The 23,077-nt window shown below is 39.5% G+C and overlaps 1 protein-coding gene across 1 annotated transcript in view; it reads left to right on the forward strand.

Moving 5' to 3' along the window:
• Positions 1-31: 31 nt before the first annotated feature.
• The window catches only part of mon2 (MON2 homolog, regulator of endosome-to-Golgi trafficking), a 39,641-nt gene continuing 16,595 nt past the window's right edge, over positions 32-23,077 (forward strand). The window contains 14 exon segments of the mRNA XM_007546759.2: positions 32-532; positions 9,226-9,289; positions 12,406-12,533; positions 16,232-16,363; positions 18,397-18,526; positions 18,700-18,797; positions 19,105-19,230; positions 19,309-19,503; positions 19,859-19,983; positions 20,416-20,555; positions 20,786-20,939; positions 21,845-22,035; positions 22,249-22,330; positions 22,704-23,016. Coding sequence (XP_007546821.1) covers positions 425-532; positions 9,226-9,289; positions 12,406-12,533; positions 16,232-16,363; positions 18,397-18,526; positions 18,700-18,797; positions 19,105-19,230; positions 19,309-19,503; positions 19,859-19,983; positions 20,416-20,555; positions 20,786-20,939; positions 21,845-22,035; positions 22,249-22,330; positions 22,704-23,016 — 1,986 coding nt within the window. The 5' untranslated portion in view covers positions 32-424.

The raw sequence follows: 23,077 nt of genomic DNA on the forward strand, positions 1-23,077 counted from the left end.
CTGTTTACGGAAGTCCTAGTGACGTGTCACTGTCCACCAAAGCATTGTGGGAAGGAAAGCAGAGCTGGCACGGCCGTTGATGGCAGACAGATAAATTTAGTTAATATATTTCGGCTTGCCTGTGCGTCGGAGGAAAAGTCGTAGCGAGGACGACTTCTTCCCGTTGCTAATGCCCGCCTGCTCGCCAGAGGGGGAGCGTATGCCGGTGTCATCGCTGCTGTCCTGCGCACGGGGCGCTCGAAGCAGAGGAGTGGGATCCTGTGTCAATGGACCGCGGCGTTTTTAGTTTCTACAACAAGGGAGGCGAATAAAGCAGCTACGGATTATATCCCTGCGGTGAATGGGTGGGGGGCGACTGCGCTCCGACGCCGCTCGTAAACGTCAACCGTTCCTGTGAGGATTTGTGTCAAAGACGCCGTCAAAGATGTCGACCAGCAGCCCCGAAGCGGTGAAGAAATTGCTGGAGAACATGCAGACGGACCTGCGGTCTCTCTCCATGGAGTGCAAGAAGAAATTCCCCCCTGTCAAAGAGGTTAGTTTGGGTTCGTAGCCGAGTGCTACACCGCGCTAAATGTTGGGAACTTTGTCTCGTATGGGAATATTGTGGCTTTTGGTTTTCTCCTGAATGTTGTTTGTCGGTGCCCGTCTCCCCACCAATCATACGGCCTTGTTGTGTCTGCTGTGGCCGCTGACAGCTGCTCACACGCTTCAGTGCAGTAAAAGTTGCTCATTGTTCCTATGAAAAACTATCACCAAGGTATTTACTAGTTCCTCTCTCAGACACACAACTAGAGCACTTTGAAATTAGCTTTTGTTGTTTTCGCCCAAACATGGTGTTTCTTCTTCGTTTATGTCTGTATTTGGGATGAAAATATTCAATAAGCCCGTGGGGAAAAAGAATTAATGTATGTCACGTGTTCAGTGAAAACAAAGCTTAAATGTATAAGGATTCAATTAAATTGAGTATACATTTTAACAATTTATCCTTAACTTTAACCTAATTGTTTTTTTGTTTTTTCTAGAGTTATTCATGTCATGATGGCAGTATGTCGAAGTGGCTCTGTTACGTTTTGTTTTGTTCTCTTTGTAGCCTTTGGTTTATATTTTATTGGTCGAGGTGATGCATGTTTGGACAGATATCCCCCTTTTTTTCATGCTGTGCAGCTGGACGGATTTTTGCTCTTACTTTTGGACAGTAATGGTGGCAACAAGGTATTGTTTTTTCAACTTCGTAGCAGTAAGTTCAGACCATGTCTTCTCTCAATCAAAACAGGGAGAGATCATATTCCCCACCATTTTCCGATCCATAAGACCAGAAAGAAATGAGCGGCAAAAGCAAATGAGGTGGATTAGCAGAGCTTATCAACAACTGATGTTGTCATCCAGGACATGTTAGTGTGGGACATTGTCACCGCTGCCCAGAAATTGAGTTGTCATGATGCTGCCATTCTGCAGCAATCAGAGGCCTCTTCAGATTTGCTGTATGACTGACTTTACTGGAGTGCCTTACTGCCCACAGCATCACCATCCATAATCATTTTTTCAGATGTGAGATGGAGTAAATAAAGTTGAATTGAATTATCAAGGTCCCTAAATTGTAAAATCTTCAGCTATGATTTGAAAATGTGACTGTGTTTTCCTTGAATCACTCACCCACGATGATTAGCTACTGCTTCTCTTTACTCTATTTATTTTTGATGGAAACTGGTATTTTGTCCCCTAGTGCTTTCCGTAGTCACCTTTTCTGATACACTGACTTCATTTAGACACATTTTGAATAGTCTGCTTTAGCTCATGCCATAACACTTCAGTTTAATTCAAATCTAGAGTTTGACTAGGTCTTTACAAAACCTGAATTTTTTGACTGATTCTGCTGCGCAACCCAAGCATGCTGAAGCTCAAGGTCACAAGCCGATGGACGGATTTTCCCCTTCAGGATCTTCAGGTCAAGAGCAAAATTAGTGACTCAGTCATTCACTGCATGCGGTCCAGGGAATGAGACCATCCCACTGAAGCCACCGTTTCCGACTCACCTTCTGATTTTCTTTTTCTGAAATGCTTAGTTTTCATTTTAGATCAGATGCAGCGGGAAATGTTCCACTTTTTTTTTTTTTCGCGAGTCGCCAAAATATTTTCCCAAAAGTCTGGATCTTGTGTCGAAAATTTTATTTTTCAGCAACAAGTTCCGGATTTAAAAAAAAAAAAGGAAAATGCCTTGAAACAGTTTAGATAGAGAAACACGACAATGATAGTTTTTGGAAGATTGAAACTCCGCTCTTATTTGTAGAATGTTTTTATCCATCATTAACATTTAAAATATCTGCAGTAGCTGTAGAAAAAGCCAGTTAATTCACAGACAAATAGCTTAGAGTTGGGTCGCCTCATTAGGTGCTTTCAAAATGTCTTCCTCGCCGTTTTGGAGTAGATGTGGCATTTTTGTGGACAAACATCAGAGGAGGACAGGAGTCATGATTCACACATGGATCTGACCTCGGCAAGGAAAGTCTGAGATGTCCATTGGGATGGAGCAGAAAGGAGCTGAAAGAGAAAAAAAAGAATAACTGTGTTTTCAGGAAGAAATAATAATAAAAACAAAAACAACTAAATTATATATTTTGTGCTTTTACTAAAATTACATATTTTGAGTAAAGCGATCCTTGAAGGAAACAGCCCATAACTGTGGTACGGATGAGTGGAGTAATAACCACAAATTAGAGAAAACAATACATTGGTTAACAATAAATAACAATAATAATCATGAAGCAGGAGCTATTAGAATAAATGCTCTACATCAGTAGTAACCTGCAGTTTTTATAACAGTTATCACCTTGGTAAATGGTACGTTTTCCTGAGTGCCACCGAACTGACAACCCTTTTTAACACAGCTATACAACAGGTCTTAGTTTTTCAGATTTTATTTTGTTATTAGAAAAAGGGAATGTAGTTTATTTGTTCTCCATTATAAAGTAAAAAAACAAAACAAAAAAAGGCCGTGAACCTCTTAAAGTCAGAGTTTTGGAGTGGCGATGTCGGTAACTTAACACCGTCCCAGACTAACTTTCTCACAATAAATTTTGCTGGACGATAAATTGTCCCTGTAATTATTGTGATAAATGATAATATTGCTGTTTTGAGAGCATTTCAAGTCATGTATCGATAAAGGTAAAATAATGTAAGTTCACTCTCTCAAACACTAACAAACTTTAATTTTGTAAAGAACACATCACAATGGAACTGGAAGATATTTGAAACGTCCAAAATAAAACACAACAACCAAAAACATTAAATAGAAGGGAAAATTTAAAAAACACACAACAGAAACCATGAAGAAAATAGATTATGAAGTCTTTGTAAACAAAATTACCATAAAAAAAGTGTCAATTGTCAAAATTGAAAATATAATTGCGCTCATTTTAATTTATTAGACTTTAAAATCCAGCATGTTATCATTTCAGCAGTTGTGAACAATTTATTTGCACTTTTGCATCAAAGCCTCTTGTCCTACATACTTACTGTGGTCCTTAACCTTTTTTTTTTTTTTTTGGTTAAAGTGAAGATCAGTTTGCTTGGTTAATTTATCTCTAGCTGAATTGAAGTTCATCTTGAAAGAGCTTTGTGTTTATCTTAGAGTTGAGGCCAAAATAACTGTGCAGCCCAGATAACATCGCTGGTATTTGTACCACAGTTTGAGATCCATGACTTCAGGGGATTCAGTCCTATGTACACTTCTGAGCTCTGTAATATGTTAACAAGGTAAAACTAGCAAAAAAAACAAAAAAACAAAAACGTCTTAAAAATCATAATCACCTCCACTTTCACCAGATGGGTGTTAATTTAGCTGCTGTTCTTTCAGTTGAACCATCTCCATGTTGCTGTACAAAATGATGCTGCCTGAAGCTGTCAGCTGCACCATTCTGTCAAACTTAATGGTCTCTTCTGAATGCGGAGGCGTTTATTATTATCCACTAATACAGCAGTGTAGAAGTGGACCAAATTTATTCACTTTTCTACAAACTTGCTGGATCATAAACTCTTTTTTCCCCCCTATAAGCAGAGGGACCTTTTCTGATCATGTTATCTGCAGAGCTACACTTGCAGATAACCCGACTTGTTAGGCATCTCAAACAAACTCAAAATGTTTCTCTATAAAGAACCATAAGTACCGTAGACTCGGTTAGATTGGGGACCAAAGTTGAAACATTTGATTCATTTTCGGCTGATGGGATTCATTTCGCACTGAACCACGTTACAAACCAAATGCTCCAAGCCGCCTGTTCTCCCTCCTCACCTGTGGTGGCGCTAAACCAGGAAACATTACAGGAAACGCTTCCTTTTTCACTAAATGTGAACAACAATGATTTTGCGGCAGATTTCAGCGGTTGTAAGATGTTTTTTTTTTTTCTTCTTGTTTTTGGTGAAAGACCACAAATCATTTTTTTCCCTCTAGCATTAGTCTTTCATGTTTGTTTAGTTTGAATTTACCCAGAATACTCTGTGCTATAGTCTGCTTCCTGTTTTTGGAGCGATCTCAGGCCCGCTTGCATCCACATTTGCTTTCAAACCAAGTTCAACCGAACCAGTACCTAGGTTTTTTTAGAGTTTGCTTTTTTGGTCCACATCAGAGTGTGATTGCACATTCACACCTAAAAACAAACCGGACTTTCTAGACAAACAAGCTAGAGTTTGATTAAAGCGGACTAAACAGGGCTGGCGTCAATGCACCCTTAAAAACTTCTACCTTCAGAGTCTTTATAACCCTACTGTTGGCTTTTATTTGCTTCTAATAAACAAATAATTGTTCAATAATACACAAAACATGTTCTATTGGTGTGGAAAGTATTGGGAAAGGAAGCGCCCTCCGTCCATTTTTAGCTTCGATTTGAATATTTTCCGACTGCACAGACCAGATCTGCTGTTTCTCTGGAGTACAATCAGTCGCTTGCCGAACTGATCGAATTCAAATGACGTCGTCCTACTCTGTTATTTTAGTTTAACTGCATGCAATTAATTGCGTGACAGTGATCAGACAGCTTGTTCCGCGAAGGGCAGACCGGGCAATGTTTGTCTATCGGCTCAGTTCGCCTGTTTGTCCTTTTCTCCGGTCGCTTTACCTTGGAGAAAGATAACATTCAAATGAGAAAAATGAGATAGGGAAGGCATTTCTCTGGCTGCATGTTCAGCGCCTGAACATTAGAGATTGATATGTTAATAGGGATTGCTCCTGCGGTCAAGCCGGACCACAAACAAGCGTCTGATTTTACATCTCCTGTTGGCTCTGTGGCCTTGCCTCAGGTCATTATCAAGCTACTGCCTCAGATATCGACTTGTTTTTTAATCCTTGGCGTTTTCTGGTCCTTAGAAGCTTCCTTTACCCCACGTGTAAAAGCCAGCAATCCGGAGATCGTCTTTGGTTTTCTCTTAAACCTGTCCTCACATATATTATTCATTTAAAATAATTGAAGTGTTGCGCAACAAGCAGAGAAGCTCTCTCAGCACCACACGGTTGTGGTGGATATTTAACAAATGAATTGCAATTTTCCAAAAATGGTACCGCTTCGTTTGTCTGAGCCATTTAAAGCTTTAACTTTACTTCATTCCTCATGTTCTTAAAAGTACTAAATTTCCTATTATCAACAGATTTAAAGCTTATGTTACACCAAAAGCAATGTAATTGTGAAGTAGGAGGGAAAAAATGTATATAAACTCTGCCACAGATTCTGTCAGATTTATATCTGATCTTTGACTGGGCCATTCTGTCACCTGTATTTGCTTTGGATGTGACTTTGGTACAGAAGTGATTAGCTGCCAGAGCTTAGAAATAAATCCAGTGACAGCATCTTGTTCTAACGAAGTGCAAAAGTTGTTAAAACAAGACAATTTGTCTTTACAGTAGTACGAGTTTTATCACTTTCTCATGAGAAATCTTCTCGGTAAAACTAGAAATCTTCTCGTTGTGGCGACATGCAAAGCGAGAGTTTCTTGTTTTAACGAGGTATAAAAATCCTCTCCTAACGGATTACGTGTTAAAAAAGCATAAAGAAGTTTATGGGTTTTTCAATCACCATGAAAACATAAAAAGCTCATCATAGTCAACAGTTCTGAAAACCAACCAACTAACTAATCACAATAAACTTTGATTTATCGTGACGTTAAATTCCAATTAATGACGTTTAAAAACCCTGAGCGCTATCTGCGTTGTCAGAATTATTATTTTTCCTATTTGCTCCAGTGTTCAGTGCAAATAAATTAGAAAATATGATCAAATGAAGTTACCATGTGCAGCTTAGTGATACAAATCACACTTCTTTATGTGACTGGAGTCCTGAAGACGCCTATTTTAGATGTTTTTCCAGAGCAGATTTAGTTTGGGAGGCTGTGAGATTTTTTTTTTTTTCCGTCTTCCAGTCATCAGTAGATTTATTCCAGATTTCTCAATCTGTCAGCCACAATCATGTTGCACCACAGTGCAGGAGTTTCCTAAAAGAACAGATTTTTTATTTTTTTTAATTCTAGCATTATGTCCAGGACCAGAAAGTGAAACAACTTTTGCCTTAGAATTAAAGAACCTATAAAATAACTAAGCCAAATGCGTTGCAAACACTTGAAGAGTTCATCAACGCATTTCAAGCAACTCTTGTAGCAGTTTTGGGATTTGACGCTACGACTCTGAAGGCCTGACATTTGTCACAGCCTGCTAAGTCAGCTCGTGAAAAGCGCTGACCTGTGCAGACGGCGCGGACGCACTGCTGCAGAGGATGGCCTCGGCTCGCGCCAACGCCGCTTTTTGTGATGCATCTGGTGTGCAGATGTGGGTCAGTTCCCCTATAAGGGTCTCCTTTCTAAAAAAGCTCCTTAGGAGAACTGAAAGCATCGATGCTTCCTGATTTGTTTTCCACGCTGCGCTGCGTCGTCTGTCCATGTTTACGTTTCAGCAACTCACTGGAGTTTGTGTGAAAATTTAAATGGGCACGGATAATTGACAAAGAAAATATTTTGAATATGCCGGCAGCATGAGGTTCCAGTTAGGATGTTAGATTTATTTTCTTGTTTATGAAAGCAGCACTGCTGCTAAATTGAACTCAGATGTTTAAAGAAAGTTTACCAAAGCTTTTTGGTACAGGAACATCTCAACAACAACAACAAAAAAAGATTAATTTAAAAGTTCTTTTACTTAAGGAAACTCATAAACACTAAGATACTTCATCTCTTCTCATTCCTAATTTTGATAAACATAACACACAGCTGGTAAAACCCAAACTGTAGCTACTTGGTAAAGAACAATGTCACATTATAACCATAAAAAGTTTCTTCTTTCAGAAATGTGACGTTGCGGTCTAAACCAGGGGTGTCCAAAGTGCGGCAGAGGGGCTGTATGCAGCCCTCTGAATAATTTTGTGTGGCCACCTGCTGTAACTTGGACTGCACTCTACCTCTCTTCTCTTCAGGCACTTGCCTTAACACCAACAGCTCGTTGCCACACTGCTGTACCAAGGAGGAAGAGGAGGAGGCTGGTGAGGAAGGAGTGCAGGATTTCTCCAGAGATTAACTTTCAGCAGGCCTGGCCTTGGTTTGGGTTAAAAGCCCAAGCTGCTGATCAGGCGTTGCTTGGTGACAAGCACAGCTTGGCAGATTATGAGTAGCTGCTCCCCACAATAACTTGATCTTGCGGTTGTTTAAGTGGTAGGTTGTTGGTGGGATACAGCAGCCATGTTGTCACCTCTGAGTCAAAGTGCAGCGTAACTCTAAACCCCTTTGACGTGCCTTCGTTCACTTTATGAGCAACATTTGTTTTCCTCTATTATACATTTAAATTGACTTTCAAAAGTATTCATACCTCTTGAACTTTGAATGATGGGATAAACAAACAAGAAGTGGTGCATAACTGTGAAGTGGAAGGAAAATAATAAACAATTTTTAAAATGTCTAATAAGAAAATCCTAATGTGTTGCATGTAACGTTGGGTTTTTATCGTACCGTTTATCATTTATTGTGAACATTTCTTGACACGATAAGAATTTAAATGTATTCTTATGATAAGTTATTGATGGTAAATAATCAAAACTGACTGCAGGATCAGATGTTATTTTTTAATATTTTCTTGGCTGTTTGTTCAATGAGAGCCTCAATAAATATCAGGAAAATTAAAAATACAATTAACTGCAGTTATGGTGTTTGTCTGAATCACATTTGTTTTTTTGTTTTGTTTTCTTTTTTTTTAGTAAGGGGCATCACAAGGAAGCCAATTTCAAATGGGAATGTTTTTCAAGAATAATATTTATTTGTGGTGCCATAAAAGCTGTGAATAGTAACCTAAAACATAAGTCAACTTTTTACCCATGATCTTTATTATTATCACAATAGTACCACAAAATATCAATAAAATTCTAAGTCCATGTTTCCAGCGACCTCATTGACAAACTGTCAAAATGTGAACACCAGGGTGCCTGGACATTCTTCAAATGTCTTAAATTCATTTATCTAAAATTAAAGCCTTAAAATGTCTTAAATTTGTTGGAAAATATGTAAGTCGGCCTTAAATACGTTAATAACAGGTGAGTAACACACGCAGAGATCTTCATTGTGTTCTGTCTCGATGCGTTTGAGGCTACAGCTAACTAGCTGCTAACTAGCCCATGCTAGCTAGCTTTTTTGCATCTATAACGGGTAAGCGTAAATTATCACCAGTTGGCTGGAGAAAGATTTTTGTCTTTGCCACTGCCTCACTTGTGTTGCCAACCCAAAAATGCTTGACACTACTGCATAAAATGTACCATTGTCTTTTGTACTTTTCTGTCATGACATAGGTCTTAAATTGTATTCATAATGGTATTAAAAAGGTCTTAAATTTGAGTGAAACCCTGGAACACTTTAACGTGTAACGGTGAAAGATGAACACCTTAAAAATGATGAGAGGAAGTAGCAATGCTGAAGCTGCTACCTAAAGAAGACACGCAGGTTGGACAAAAACAAACACCGGTTGGTAACTTTGCATTTTGGCTGCTGCATAAAGATAAGGAGATCCTTATTTGAAAGCAGTCAGCACTCTCAATTTTACCGTTGCCTTGCGTCCGTCCTCTTTCTCGACATCCCCTTGTTTTGCGTTCGTAGCTGACAGACATCCCACAGGGGAAATCAGTTCCCAGTAGCACATCTCACTGAAGCCACGACCTCATCTGGGCATATTTACCAACACTTTCTGACGTCTCACTTTCTGTTTTCCTCTAGGCTGCAGAGTCTGGCATTGTGAAGATTAAAACCATTGCAGCCAGGAAAACGGACATACTGGCAGGTAAGCTGTGTTACATGGAAGGTGAGGGTGACATGTTGCATTTCCTAATGTCAAAAAACATTTTTATTGATGATTGTGGGCTAAGAATTATTCAGTATATTAACAGTAGCATACTTTATTTATGAAATAGATGTTACTGAGGAAAAAAACGTGATTGCAAAAGGAATTAAAGGTAAACAAAAGCCTGAAAAACACAAATTTAAGAGAGGCTCAATTTGCAAGTGGTAGCTCATGCCAGACCAAAGGTTAAAAGGTCGTGGTGTTGTAGTCCAGATTTATGGCCCTTTTAGACTGACGTTGAGTGCAGTGCTGTCTGCTGCAATGACACATCTAAAACCCCACTAAGAATAATGACAGCATATAGAATTCCTTTTTCTTTTACAAAACAGATTTTCATGGTACACATCAGGGTAATGTGCACCATCCTACAAGAAGATATTTACAGTTTTGTGACATTTCAACAGAAATTCCAGCTGTGCTAAATTAAATATTCAGGAGAAAAAAAATCAGAAGGAAATTTTAACATCTTCGCACTTGAATAGAAACTCACTCTTGTTGTCAAACGAAGGCAAAATTGTTAAAGTTGTAAGGAGACTCATTGGTTCTTCATGCTGAGTTCTTTATGTATGAGGCTAAAGAAGAGTCGGTGAGCTGAATTCATAAATTCCATTTATTTATACCAAAATACACCTGGTCCATTCTGACATGCTACCTGTAAGAGCTAACATCCAAAAATGGTGACAAGCAACAGTTGGTAATTTCTTTTGTTAGCCTCTGTCTAAGCTACGCCCTAAAGAGGGCGTTCCCTGGTGTGTCATTTCTTCTAAGCAGAGCTCTCATTTGCATTTTGTGTAGGTTTAGCTTAGCAACTAGCTAAAAAAGATGGAAGAAAAACACAGAATTTATTTATTCTCAACAGTTGACATGTTAAACTTCTTTTTAGTGTTTTAGCTTGATTAGTCTGATTGACAATGTTAGCAGTACTACTTGTCATCTATCTCTGTCTACGTTACCCGTAATAGACCCTTACCTCAATTGTGAGATTTGGAAACGTCTCCTAATCTTGCTTGTTTTCCTGACAGACAGAAGTGAACCCTTCATAAGGATTAAATATGATCGACATAGCTGTGGTACCGTCAGCTTTCTTTCACCTGCTGACGTCTCAGTGCTGGTTTGAAAGTAGTAACCTGAATGAACAGGCAACATGCCAACATTGAGAAAATTTAAAAAACTGCTTACTTTCTAGAGTAAGTTCATTTTTTAAGCATCTCTGATACTGAGAAGAGCTAACTCTGTCTTCCTCAGTGACTCATAGAATACAAGCAAAGAGGCTTTGTTAAAGATTCGTAATCCCTTTTTGTTTTTGGCATGATAGCCGCCTCAGGGAAACATACAGAAACTGAGTCTGAGTCCTTACTGAAGGGAGTTGGTATTTAAAATGATGTCCTTCATTTTGGTGATCATACTCTACATCCTTAAAAATCTCAAATGCTTGCATCTGAAATTAAGGCCTAAAAATCTCTTAAATTAGTTTTATAAAGAAGTTGGCATATATTATGTTAATCACAGGTTTTAAGTTTTGTCTTGACAGGACTATTTACTCTTCTGTTGTTGTTTTTTTTGTCTCTTGGGACTTTTTTTCCAGTCAAAACTTTGAGTTGCACTTTGACATCATCATCGTATTTTGGGACTTGAGACAGTTGAGGCTACCGCTAACTGGCTGCTAGCATACCCTGACTAGCTAACTAACCGTTGGCTAGTGACTCGAGGCTACTGGTAACTCACTGCTCACATGCCCTTGCTAGTTAGCTACCTAGCTTTTTTGGGTCTATCATAGGTAAATGGAAATTTATCACCAGTTGACTGGTCAAAGTTTGTACATTTCTGTACAAATAAGTCTTAAATCCCATTCATCATAATCTTAAAAAGTTTGAGTTGGTGTAACCTGCAGAAACCCTGCTCTAGCACTGATCTTTTGCGGCCTTCATTCAAGTCTTCTTAGCTGCCAAACTGCTCTGATTTGCAGCATTTTCATGTCCAGTAAATGAACTGCATTGTGCTTTTCTACATTTACAACCCCCTCAAAGTGCGCTGAAGTAATATCCACACATTATTTCTGCAGACCAGAGGGGGTGGGGTCACGGTGTCACCTAATTGCGAGACAACTCCTCTTCCTCGCAGACCCACGCCCACCCTCCTCATGAATAGAAAATTGTTTTGGTACATTCCTCGACAAATCCAGCTTTTTATGATTTCCAGTAGCGAAGCATAGCTGACATTTTCTGAGTGAACAAAGCAGCCCCTCTGTAACTGTACACTGTGCAACTATGACAAATGGTTGTTACAGAGTCTCTGTGAGTTTTTGGATTTGAAACTCAGTTGCTGTTCTGGTATTTAAGAGAGAGTTGCCTTTTATTCCAGAGTTAAAACTGAACAGATGGTTGTTAGAAAACAAAAATATGACTTGAGTTCATTTAATTCTGTAAATGATCCAGTTTCAAAGACTAATCCCACTGATCAGAATTTTGGAGCCAATATCCTATCATCACCCTTTGACCTGCTTGACGTAAATTTGCTAAATTTTTTATTTGTTTTTAGGAGATGTAATGCAAATATTCTTATTTTATTTCATTTTTTTAAATCTGTTTTTCTATTCTCTGTTCTGCCGTCCTGTTATCTGCTTAAAGTCTTGCTCTCTCTCACTTTCTCACAGCCTGAATAAACCACAGTCTCAACAAATTCAGTTTACTGTTAAATAGCTTCTTTCCTTCACCAAATCTGAAAATGGATAACTTGGAGTCTTCACTCAGTACTCGCATCCTCATTGTAGAGTGTTGCCATCATTGTGATCTGAAATAAGAAAGGATTTCTGAGTTCCTGAGCAGCTAAATTACAGATGAAGCTAAAAACATTTCTCGATTCACGTTACCATCCGATTTCCACATGCGTTTCCTCTTTCAAAATAGATGCTTCAAAAGTTTGTGTTCTTAGTCCTTTTTATAAATTTATGTTTGTATTTTAATATTTACATTTTGATGCTTTTTACTAGAGTAAATCACACAGCAGTACCCTTCTGCTGTAACGTGACATTGCTGATCTCTGGTGTTTTGCTGCAGCACTGAAGGAGAACAGCTCAGAGGTGGTGCAACCTTTTCTGATGGGCTGCGGCACCAAAGAGCCAAAGATCACCCAGTTGTGTCTGGCTGCCATTCAGAGACTCATGTCTCATGAGGTAGTGTCTGAGGTAAGGACAGAGAGCAAACACAAGGACTCAGGCAGCTGACGTCAACAACCAAATGTGCTTGTACATAAACAAATACCCTAAGGGGAAAAAAAAAGTAGAATTTGATGAACACAGAAAAGCCTCTTGTTGCTTCTCATTAGGTTTTGCTCTGATTCATGAGCATCTCATCATGTTTTAGTATTTAAGTAAACCAACCCAACTAGATAAACGATCAAGATTTTCCTTTTGGTTGCTATTTTAGGAATATACCAAAGTTTGATTTTAGGATTCACCTTCAGATGGTTGGCTTAGAAATTATCCCTATGAATCTAAAATATTTCTATCAACATTAATTATTGTATAACACTGTTATCTGTACCTTTCAGTTCAGTTAACTTTGATTTATTGGTCATGTAAATATAANAAAAGTAGAATTTGATGAACACAGAAAAGCCTCTTGTTGCTTCTCATTAGGTTTTGCTCTGATTCATGAGCATCTCATCATGTTTTAGTATTTAAGTAAACCAACCCAACTAGATAAACGATCAAGATTTTCCTTTTGGTTGCTATTTTAGGAATATACCAAAGTTTGATTTTAGGATTCACCTTCAGATGGTTGGCTTAGAAATTATCCCTATGAATCTAAAATATTTCTATCAACATTAATTATTGTATAACACTGTTATCTGTACCTTTCAGTTCAGTTAACTTTGATTTATTGGTCATGTAAATATAAATACATGAGTTAATTTTAAAAAAAAAACATTTTTTTTTGTAAATGTATGATGAATATGATCCTTCTAGACCAAAACCGCCTGGACTAATCCAAGTGTCCACGCATCCTTAAAAAGTCTTAAATTCATGTATCTAAAATGAAGGCCTTAAAATGTCTTAAATCCTTTAAAACGTAAGTTGGGATTTAATATCACAGGTCTTAAATTTAGTCTTGACAGAACTATTTAACCTTGTATATTCTATGTTTTATTTTTTTCTCACTGGACTTTTCTGTCAGGCAATATTTTGAGTTGCACTCGGATGTCTCCATTACATTATGGGACTTGAGACAGTTGAGGCTACCGTTAACTAGCTGCTAATATGCCCTTGCTAGCTAACCAGCTAGCTTTTTTGTGTCCATCATTGATAAGTGCAAATTTATTGATGAAGTTGTGGAGATAAAGGTCTTAAATTCCATTCATAATGGTTTTAAAAAGTCTTAAATATGAGTTGGTGAAACCTGCAGAAACCCTGATAATGTATGTTTTGACTTTTCAATTGTCTTTAAACGAATTCCCTAAGAAGCAACGTTTCAGCACAGCTGCAGTTAGAACAGGAATGGAGGACTTTGTGTTTTTTTTTTTTTATGGTTTTAAGGCTAGGAACTTAATTTATCTTTGACAATAAATACGTTAAGGATATTTTACTTTGAGGCTTGAGTTAGAGACAACACCTGCAACACTTGAATATAGCTTAATTATTAATAACTTCTAAAATTGATGCAGCTTCTCAATAGCGACATGTTTCATATCACGAAGCAGCTCGCTATTTCCTAATTTTCCAGTGATTTTCTTCCCCCCCCCCGTAGCCAAGGAAACCACTGGCTGAGAAAATGCATGAGCCTCGTTACATGGTGTGGGAGTGCGGGCACAGTTACAAAAACCAGAGGAAGTCATGTGGAGTAAGATGGGAGGGGGAAGGGGGATGACTTTAATAAGTTTTTAAATTAATTTGAAGTTCAGCATAGGCTTATCAGATGGGTGAAAATGGTCTGAATCTTTAAATAGCTGAGCTGCCGGTGTGCTGGTGCCCCGAAGCTTCACATCTGGCTTGTTAATTCACCATAAAAAGCTGCTATTAAAAGCTTCCTGAGGTCTACGTTCTGATGTGAGGCTGTGATTTCATTAGTCTGAAACAGTTCTTAACAAAAAAAAACCCCGCAGACAGTAGTTTCATCATTTATTTATTTATGATATGCAGGGCCTTCGAAAAGTATTTCTTTAGTTTTGTCTTTTTACACACTATAATATATATGCACACAATATAATTTCTTAAAGTTCAGACTTTAGAGTAATACAAAATAGTAAAAAACAAAGCATTGATGAACCTGCTGTTTTAATTCTTATTCCGTAAATTGACGTGTTAATTGTAATTTAAACAATTTTTTAATTTAAAATTAGTTAATCTGTTCATCTCATACCAAAACAACATCTACCAATGTCCCTTGTGAAGTTGCAGTTTTTTTCTTCACATTTTTCTTATAAATGTTTTGCCTACTTTTCAAATACTAGACTTATTTAGAAGATTCTGTGTTTTTATGAAAAATAACAGTGAGCAAACAAAACCTCCTTATACCAAACAGACATTTTGTTCTGTTTCTTCACTTTCTACGTTTCAGCGTTCAGGGCCTCATGGGACAAAGCCAAGCTACATCTCAAGGTGTCACTCAAGAGGTTTTAATCTTACTTTTGACATTTAGAGACAATGTGGCGGCAGTCTTAAGGGAAGAACTGGAGTCAGGTGAAATTTCTTAACAAAAAAAATGCTGTAATTGGGCAGCAGATGCTCTGAATGAGCTCTTAATGGCAACACCTAATAAGGCATCTGGTTGGTACAAGACTGAAGCAGCACTGCCATTGTCGTCAGATTGAGACATCCGCCTCCAGACAGCAAACATGTCTCATCCGGAGAGAAATGAGTATCAGAAAAGCAGGCTGTCACAGTTTGAATGACAAACCCCTGAGGAGAGTGAAGGGGGAACGAAAGGTCAGGCGAGCTGCAAAATGTAAAAGCGGGAAGTTTTCCACTGAAAATAAACACACAGCCATTGTAAGTAGGGATGCACCGATCCACCTGTCTCACTTCCGATACCGATATCTGAATTTTAGTATCGGCCGATACCGATCCGACAGAAACAGAGCTGAATTGATTTAAATCTTTTATATATAGACATAATTCTGCATCACAGGCCTGGTCAAACATGTAAAAACAACACAACTTTTAATTTGTTCAGTCAGTGCCACAACTAATGTGAAATAAATATTAAGGAAACAGAAACGGACAAAAACAAAAGGTTGACTACCTTGATCAAACATTTAAAATGAACATCAAACCTTTCAAATGGTGCATAAAGTGCTTTTAGGAATGCTAAATATAAAGTAAAATAGATAATTAAGCATGACATGAAATCAGAGAATTAGACAGAATAGATCTACCCTAATAGATTGGGCACATTGCAACGACTCCTGATCTAGAATCGTTTTCAATATCTGATTAAAAATCTGCCAAATTATCTGGAAGCTGATGTTTTCATAGTAGAGATGCTTCAGGTTCTTTGTTAGAAATATAAGTTTTCATTCCTCGCAGGACAAACAGAGAATCATTCAAAAGGAAAAAAAAACCCTGATTTTTCTTTGTTTCCCATTTGGGTTTTGAGGTCGATCGTTTAATTGGATCTCACAATATTTTATGTAGACTTTTAAAAAAACTGCGTGTCAAATAAAAGGACATGCAGTGTCACTTGGTGTCAGCATCAGCCGTAACACACGGCTAAATCTGGTGTCTGATGTTTGGTTGCTGGCGTCAGGAAGCAGCTGCTCTCACTATTGTGTGTCTGCTGAACGTGGCGGGTTCTGCATAAAGCGAGCGGTTCATGCGCGCCGATGAGCAGACATGTCTGCGCCAACGTTTGACGTTTGCTCTGGTTCTTTTTGTGCGTGTGCCAGGCGGCTGCAGGGAACATCATCAACATGTTGTGGCAGCTGATGGAGAACGGTTTGGAGGAGCTGAAGCTCTTGCAGACGGTGCTGGTCCTGCTGACCACCAACACGGTTGTTCACGACGAAGTCCTCTCAAAGGTAAAAGGTCAACACAATCATGACATAAGTGTCCTTCTTTTACTCTACCCTGATGCGAAGGTGGCGTACCTTAGCTTGAATTATTTCTGATGTGAATAATTTTCACTTTCATTCTCAACTTAGTCAAAACTATTTTGATGATTAATTTAATACATTTTAGCTTTTTGAGTTTTTGGTGTCTTGCCCCTTTAAGTAGCTACCAAAGATATCCATCTATCCATCCATGGACCTTACCACAGGGGCCGTGTTTCATTGGCTAATGCCCATTTCACGTCCCAGCGCAGCTACCACGTGCGTGACCGTCTCACAAACACAAGCTACAGTAGTAAACACATGCTAACACATGCTAATGTACATTGTGGACTAGCAGACCAGCAGAAAGTTTTTGCGTCAGGACTCGAAAAAGAATGGTTCTCCACTGTCAGTGGGGTATCTGTTCAGGCGATGTCAGGTATCCTGATCGTATTTGTGGAACTAAAATTCACAAGATTTCCAAAATCTGAAACGGGATGCCTTGCTTGGATCAAAGCTTGTGCACGACCGCATTTGCAGCTCAACCGTCGTAGGATCAATAAGATATATTGTAATAATTTTGAAGTTTGAAATATTGTAAGGTCTTAAGGAGGCCTATAATGTGTGAACAATGACCCCCGAGTCTGAAAAAAAGAAAGTCAATAATTAACACATCCATTATGAAAACCTTTTAGCTAAGTACAGCATAATGGCAGTACCGATACAACTTCTACACCTTGAAGCCTGTCTGTTACACAGTCTTCCGTTTGCTGAACAGATCAATATGCAACGTGTACCGTATCTGACACACATTAAAGATTTTATTTTACCTGAAAAGGCTTTTTACTAAACTGTGATCGTGTTAGCCACGCTAGCACCGAGTACAGTGTATCAGGCCTAGGCGCACTCAAACATTTGCCAACAACAGAAATCACTTATTTCAAAAGTAACCCTCAAAACCATGAATGCCCGACTTACCCAGCCTTGCAAGAACAATAGGCATCAGTGATCTTGTCCACAGCTATATTTATGCTGAGGGTGTGAGGATCTGCTGTTTTCCTCATCAACTGGTAGCATTTCGCTGTGACGCGCACAATGTTGGAGGCATCGCAAGGCTCAAACATCTTGATGTCGTCCAAAAAAGATGACATGAACTTGTTGGTTTCCCTGTCCATTGTCGTGGCTGATATTTTGTGAAAATCCGGCAGAAATGCTACACTAATCGACTCAGAAATACTTTGTAGAGAGTTAGTCGAAATGAAAGATGCTATGTTTACATAGAAACTAAGCTCCGCGAGGCTTTGTTTGTGAGACATGCAGCCACGTGGGATTTTAGGGGGCGTTTCTGGGCGGAGCTTGGTAAGGTCCATTGTCCATCTTTTCTTTTATGTAGCCATCTGTCCATCCATTCATCCGTCTTTTTCGTCCATCTTTTTGATCGTCCATCATTCCATCCATTTTATCTTTTGTCCACCTATCCATCCATGTTTTCTTTCATCCATCTGTCAGTTCATCCCTCATTTTCTGTAGTCTGTCCATCCATTGTTCTGTCCATCTTTCTTTTATCCTGCTTTCTGATCTTACAGTTACTGAAGCAGTTTTATCTATTTTACTTTTTAAGTTTATCAAAATTTCTAGGAATTTCTACTGAAACTCCTCCTCCAGAACTTACACCCTAACACACACACACACACACACACACACACACACACACACACACACACACACACACGATTATTTCTCTTCGTCACCATTCAGAATAAGCCAAACAACAGTCAGTAAAACAGCAAAGAGAAGCAGCACGTTGGGGTTATCAAGTCTTTAACAACCTATAGACGTGTCAACCAGCTGTTTGGTGTGAACCCAGGTAACTCAAACGTTTCTCAATTCGATACACATTGCCACAACCCTAATCCCACAAATGCTGCTTGGACTTTTCCTGGAAGTGCTAAAGTGGTGCAGCTCTGATGCATTGATGTACATATTCCACGTCTCTGAAGAGTCTCCTGTGTCGTTTTCAGGCCATCGTGTTGTGCTTCCGTCTCCACTTCACCAAGGACAACATCACCAACAACACAGCGGCCGCCACCGTCAGACAAGTCGTCACCGTCGTCTTTGAGAGGATGGTCGCTGAAGACGAGCGATTCAAAGGTCTGCATGATAAAAAAAAACAATGAGCCGGAACAAAGATACAGTTTCAGATTTGCTGCTGTTGTTGCTTTAAAGAGATGTAGATCTGAATTTTAACAGTTTGTTTTTCCTGCTTGGATCTAAAAGCTGTGGTGGCTTAAATGTTGTAACAATGTTCTGTATCTGGACTAAAGGCATTGCGGAGCAGCCTCCTCCCGTCCAGGGAAACACCAACCGGCGCTCTGTCAGCACCCTGAGGCCCAGCGCCAAGGACGCATACATGCTGTTTCAGGTTAGTCCACCAGGAGGCAGCAGTCCTCCACCCACCTCTCCATCATGAGTGTTTGAGATTATCTGTAATCTAAAGAAAGAAGTCAAAATGTCTAATTTTATCATCATAATTATGTGGATCTTAAAGCTGTTACTCTTGTCAGAATTTTCTCAATGGCTCCTTGTTTTCTTACGCTTTGCCTGGTGTTGATTACCCACAATGCCTCTCTGTGTGCGAGGGTCTCTGTTCTCCCACCAGAGCTAAGTCAGTGCACTGTTTCTGCAAGTTGGATACAACTCTCTATTGTACCAGATGCTTCTGCCCGCAGGACCTGTGCCAGTTGGTGAACGCTGACGCCCCCTACTGGCTGGTGGGAATGACAGAAATGACCCGAACGTTTGGCCTGGAGCTGCTGGAGTCGGTTCTGAACGATTTCCCTGCTGTTTTCTTACAGGTACGCCCTCTCTCTTATTGAGGTAAATAAAGATGTTATTTCTGTGTCTCTATATTAATTTTGCTTTGTCTCCCAAAGCACCAGGAGTTCAGCTTCCTGCTGAAAGAGAGGGTGTGCCCTCTTGTCATCAAGCTCTTCTCGCCCAACATAAAGTTCCGGCAGGGCGCTGGCGCCGCCGCTCCACCGGCACCCGTGGAGAAACCCTACTTTCCCATTTGCATGAGGCTGCTGCGAGTGGTTTCAGTCCTCATTAAACACTTCTACAGCTTACTGGTAAGGACTCAGTTTACCAAACCTGATCCCAGATGGATTGTTTCTGTGCATATTTCACTCATGTCTTTGAGTTTTGATACAAAGTACATTAGCTATTTCAAAAAAGCTGGAATTTGGACCTGTTAATTTAAAAGTAGTAAATGCGATCAGCATCGTTTATTCCTTCAGTTTCTGTGTTATACATCTGTCCACCTTGATAAGGAACAGAAGCCTAAACTGAATACAACAATGGAGGATGAATGAATGGTTGCGCACAGTGAATACTGGTGATCTTAGATGAACTGATGTGTTTTAATTCCTCTAAAACCAGTGATTATGTGTGAAATGTTCCTGTTTGCTTGTGTCTGTTTCACAGGTGACTGAATGTGAGATCTTCCTGTCTCTGCTGGTGAAGTTTCTTGACGGGGAAAAGCCTCAGTGGCTCCGAGCCGTCGCTGTAGAATCAGTCCATAGGCTGTGTGTGCAGCCCCATTTACTATGGTAAACACGCGTTTATCTATACGCATTCACTCATTTCATTTAAATTGATCCTGTTCCTCGTCTTTCTGACCTGAGGATCAGTGGCGATCAGTGGGGAGTCCAAAAGGTGCCGTGGCCCCATCTTGAAAAATGTCCAGATCATAGAAAGACATACAGAGTCATTTTCTTCAATCAAAACATTAATGTAAAACCCAATAAATGAATAAATAAATGTATGAATTTGTATTAATATACATATATGAAAAATATATATATTATTTATTTTTACTGGCCTGGTCTGGACACCCTTATTGAAATTCTCTGGGGGCGCCATTGTACTGAGACGTTTGCCATTCTTTTTTTTTTCTTTCTTGTTTTCATTTCCTCGAGTGTTCACATTTTGTTGATCCCTTGTTTTGTGTGTGTTTCTAACAAAGTGTTCCCCCTCTCCAGCTCTTTCTGTCAGTCTTACGACATGAAGCAGCACTCCACCAAGGTGTTCAGAGATATCGTTAACGCTCTGGGATCCTTCATTCAGTCCCTTTTTATTGTCCCAAACGCTGGCAACGCTGCTGCTGTCAGTGCGCCTGCTGGTTAGTTACCTTCATGGTTAAGTTGGTGCTGAATATTAAAGAAAAAAAAAAACGTGTTAAAAGGCCTTTGAAATTTGATCTTATAAAATAAATGTAGGTGCATTTTAAATGTAAAATCTGTTAGAAATTGTCTATTTGAAACAGTGAAACGCTTTAAATAAAACTGCTTTTGTAGGAAGTACACATGTTTTTTTTAATGTTTTTCTATTTTCGTCACTCTTCCTCTCTAGGTGGGTCAGGGTCAGGGGTCCAGGGCTCGGCTCAGGGTGTTCCGGGCACAGGAGGGGGCGGCGGCACCTTGACAACACAGGCTGCGTTCGAATACCGCGGCACCTGGATCCCCCTCATGACTGTTAGCATCCAGGGCAGCGCCAAGGCCACTTAGTAAGGGTTTCCTTTCATGTTTATCACACTTTTGAAACTGACAACATATGTTCTGTACACACAGAACATGGCTGTAGTGAAACTCCACTAGTAGTGCAGCTGATAATTGAATATTTCAGCAGAATCTTCCACATGCGGATACAAGAACCTAACTAGCTGCAGATGTTCCCAGCAGCTTGCTGGTTTGAAAAAACAAATGTTAGCCACCGAAAAATTCATAATGGCTGCCATGGTCATCAAGGAAAATTTATTGTCTCACTAAAACTGGCGACATTTATCACAGTTGAAGACTTTTTGTGTCAAATCATACATAATTGTACCCGTAGAAATCACATTTATAGATGCTTTTCTGTTTTTCATAATAGTCACCATGAATGTCATGAAAAATTAATTTTTGCTCTAAAATTACTGTTTGCATTTTGAACCATAGAAGTAATATATTTTTCCTTGATATCCTATTTCTCTGTTTCGTGTGGACATTTTTCAAAATGGTTGTACTGGAGAATATATGTTTGCACTAAAATCAGCAGCAGTTGTTACCAGTTGTGGTCACGGCTAACCAAACAGTTTGGTTCGCCAAATGGGTAACATTTTATGGCAATAAATGGTTTAAAAGCCTTGTAAATGGCAGCCATCTTGAAAAATTGCCATCGTCTTACAATCTAAGTAGCTAATGGTAAATATTAAAACCATCTGACCTGAGGGGTGACTATACAAATTTTTATGCTTGTATCCAGACTTGATTTTTCTCCAGTATTATTCTGCACTAAACTGTTATAATCACTAATTAACCATAATAGATCAACAGATTTGCAATAATCAAATCAAACCCGTATCTGCTTTATGCTGGAGTGAAGCTGAATGTTTTCGCATCTGATTCGGTCTCGACCTTCTCCCCCACCCAGCTTGGAGATGCTGGACAAGGTGGAGCCTCCGTCCATCCCAGAGGGCTACGCCATGTCGGTGGCCTTCAGCGCCCTGCTGGACCTGGTGAGGGGCATCACCTCCATGATCGAAAGAGAGCTGACCACGGAGGAGGAGGCAGCTGCAGAGTTCAGGGAGACTCACCCTGAGCAGGAATGGAAACCAGAGCCAGGTGGGAAGTAAAGCTTCCTCTGATATTTGTGTTAAATGTGACGACTGCATGTGGACAGGTAGAGTTTTGGCTAAAAGATTTCAACAAAAGGTTCTGTAACCTTAGATTGTCAGTAATATGCTTGTAAGAGTGACATATGAAATAGAAATACAGACATCTCTTAATTTCCCAAAGCAATTTAAAATCCAGTTAGCATCTCGTTTTTCTTTTCAGGGGCCCACTTGGTTTGGGAGGAGATGGTCAACGCCAGCTGGTGTGGTCTCCTGGCTGCCCTGTCTCTGCTGCTCGATGCAAGGTAAGAAAAAAAATATTAGTAGTTATTCAAACAGAAAATCATCCTTATCAAGCTATACTTACATAGTTTGATAAGTATAGCTTGATAATACTTATCTGTCAAATAATTATGTCAGACCTTCACCAAAAAATGAAATAAAATGACCTGAAGTTAGTAGTTGTGACACAAAATGTGTAAAAGTTAGCATTAGTTTAGAATTACCGTATTTTCTGGACTATAAGTCAATTTTTTTCTCATAGTTGCGTAGTCCAGAGTGACTTATACATGTCTTTTTCCTCTGCATGATGTGTTTTTTGGGATTTTTTTGGACTTGTGAGACGTAGTTGGGCTTTTATGTGCTAAACGATAACCACGTAAATGTTTATGCTTCCAGCACCGACGAGGCGGCGACGGAGAACATCCTGAAGGCGGAGATGACCATGGCGTCGCTGTGCGGCCGCCTGGGCCTGGTGACGCCTCGCGACGCCTTCATCACAGCCATCTGCAAGGCCTCTCTGCCGCCCCACTACGCTCTCACCGTCCTGAGCAGCAACACCTCCAACCTCTCCAGCAAAGGTTCCCACACACAGTTTTTACCCACACAAAGAGACAATCTCAAGCCGACTACTGTTTGTTCACAACAAATCCACTGAATTAAGTTTGGATTTTCAGTGGATCTAAGCTTTCCAAAGAAACATTGGAGTCTTGTTTTGGAAAGTTTTCCTTAAAGCCTGTTTGCGCGTTTTGCAGAGCATCGCTGAAGTCTTA

Source organism: Poecilia formosa, unplaced genomic scaffold (assembly GCF_000485575.1).
Source record: "Poecilia formosa unplaced genomic scaffold, Poecilia_formosa-5.1.2 Scaffold17, whole genome shotgun sequence".
Lineage (NCBI taxonomy): Eukaryota > Metazoa > Chordata > Actinopteri > Cyprinodontiformes > Poeciliidae > Poecilia > Poecilia formosa.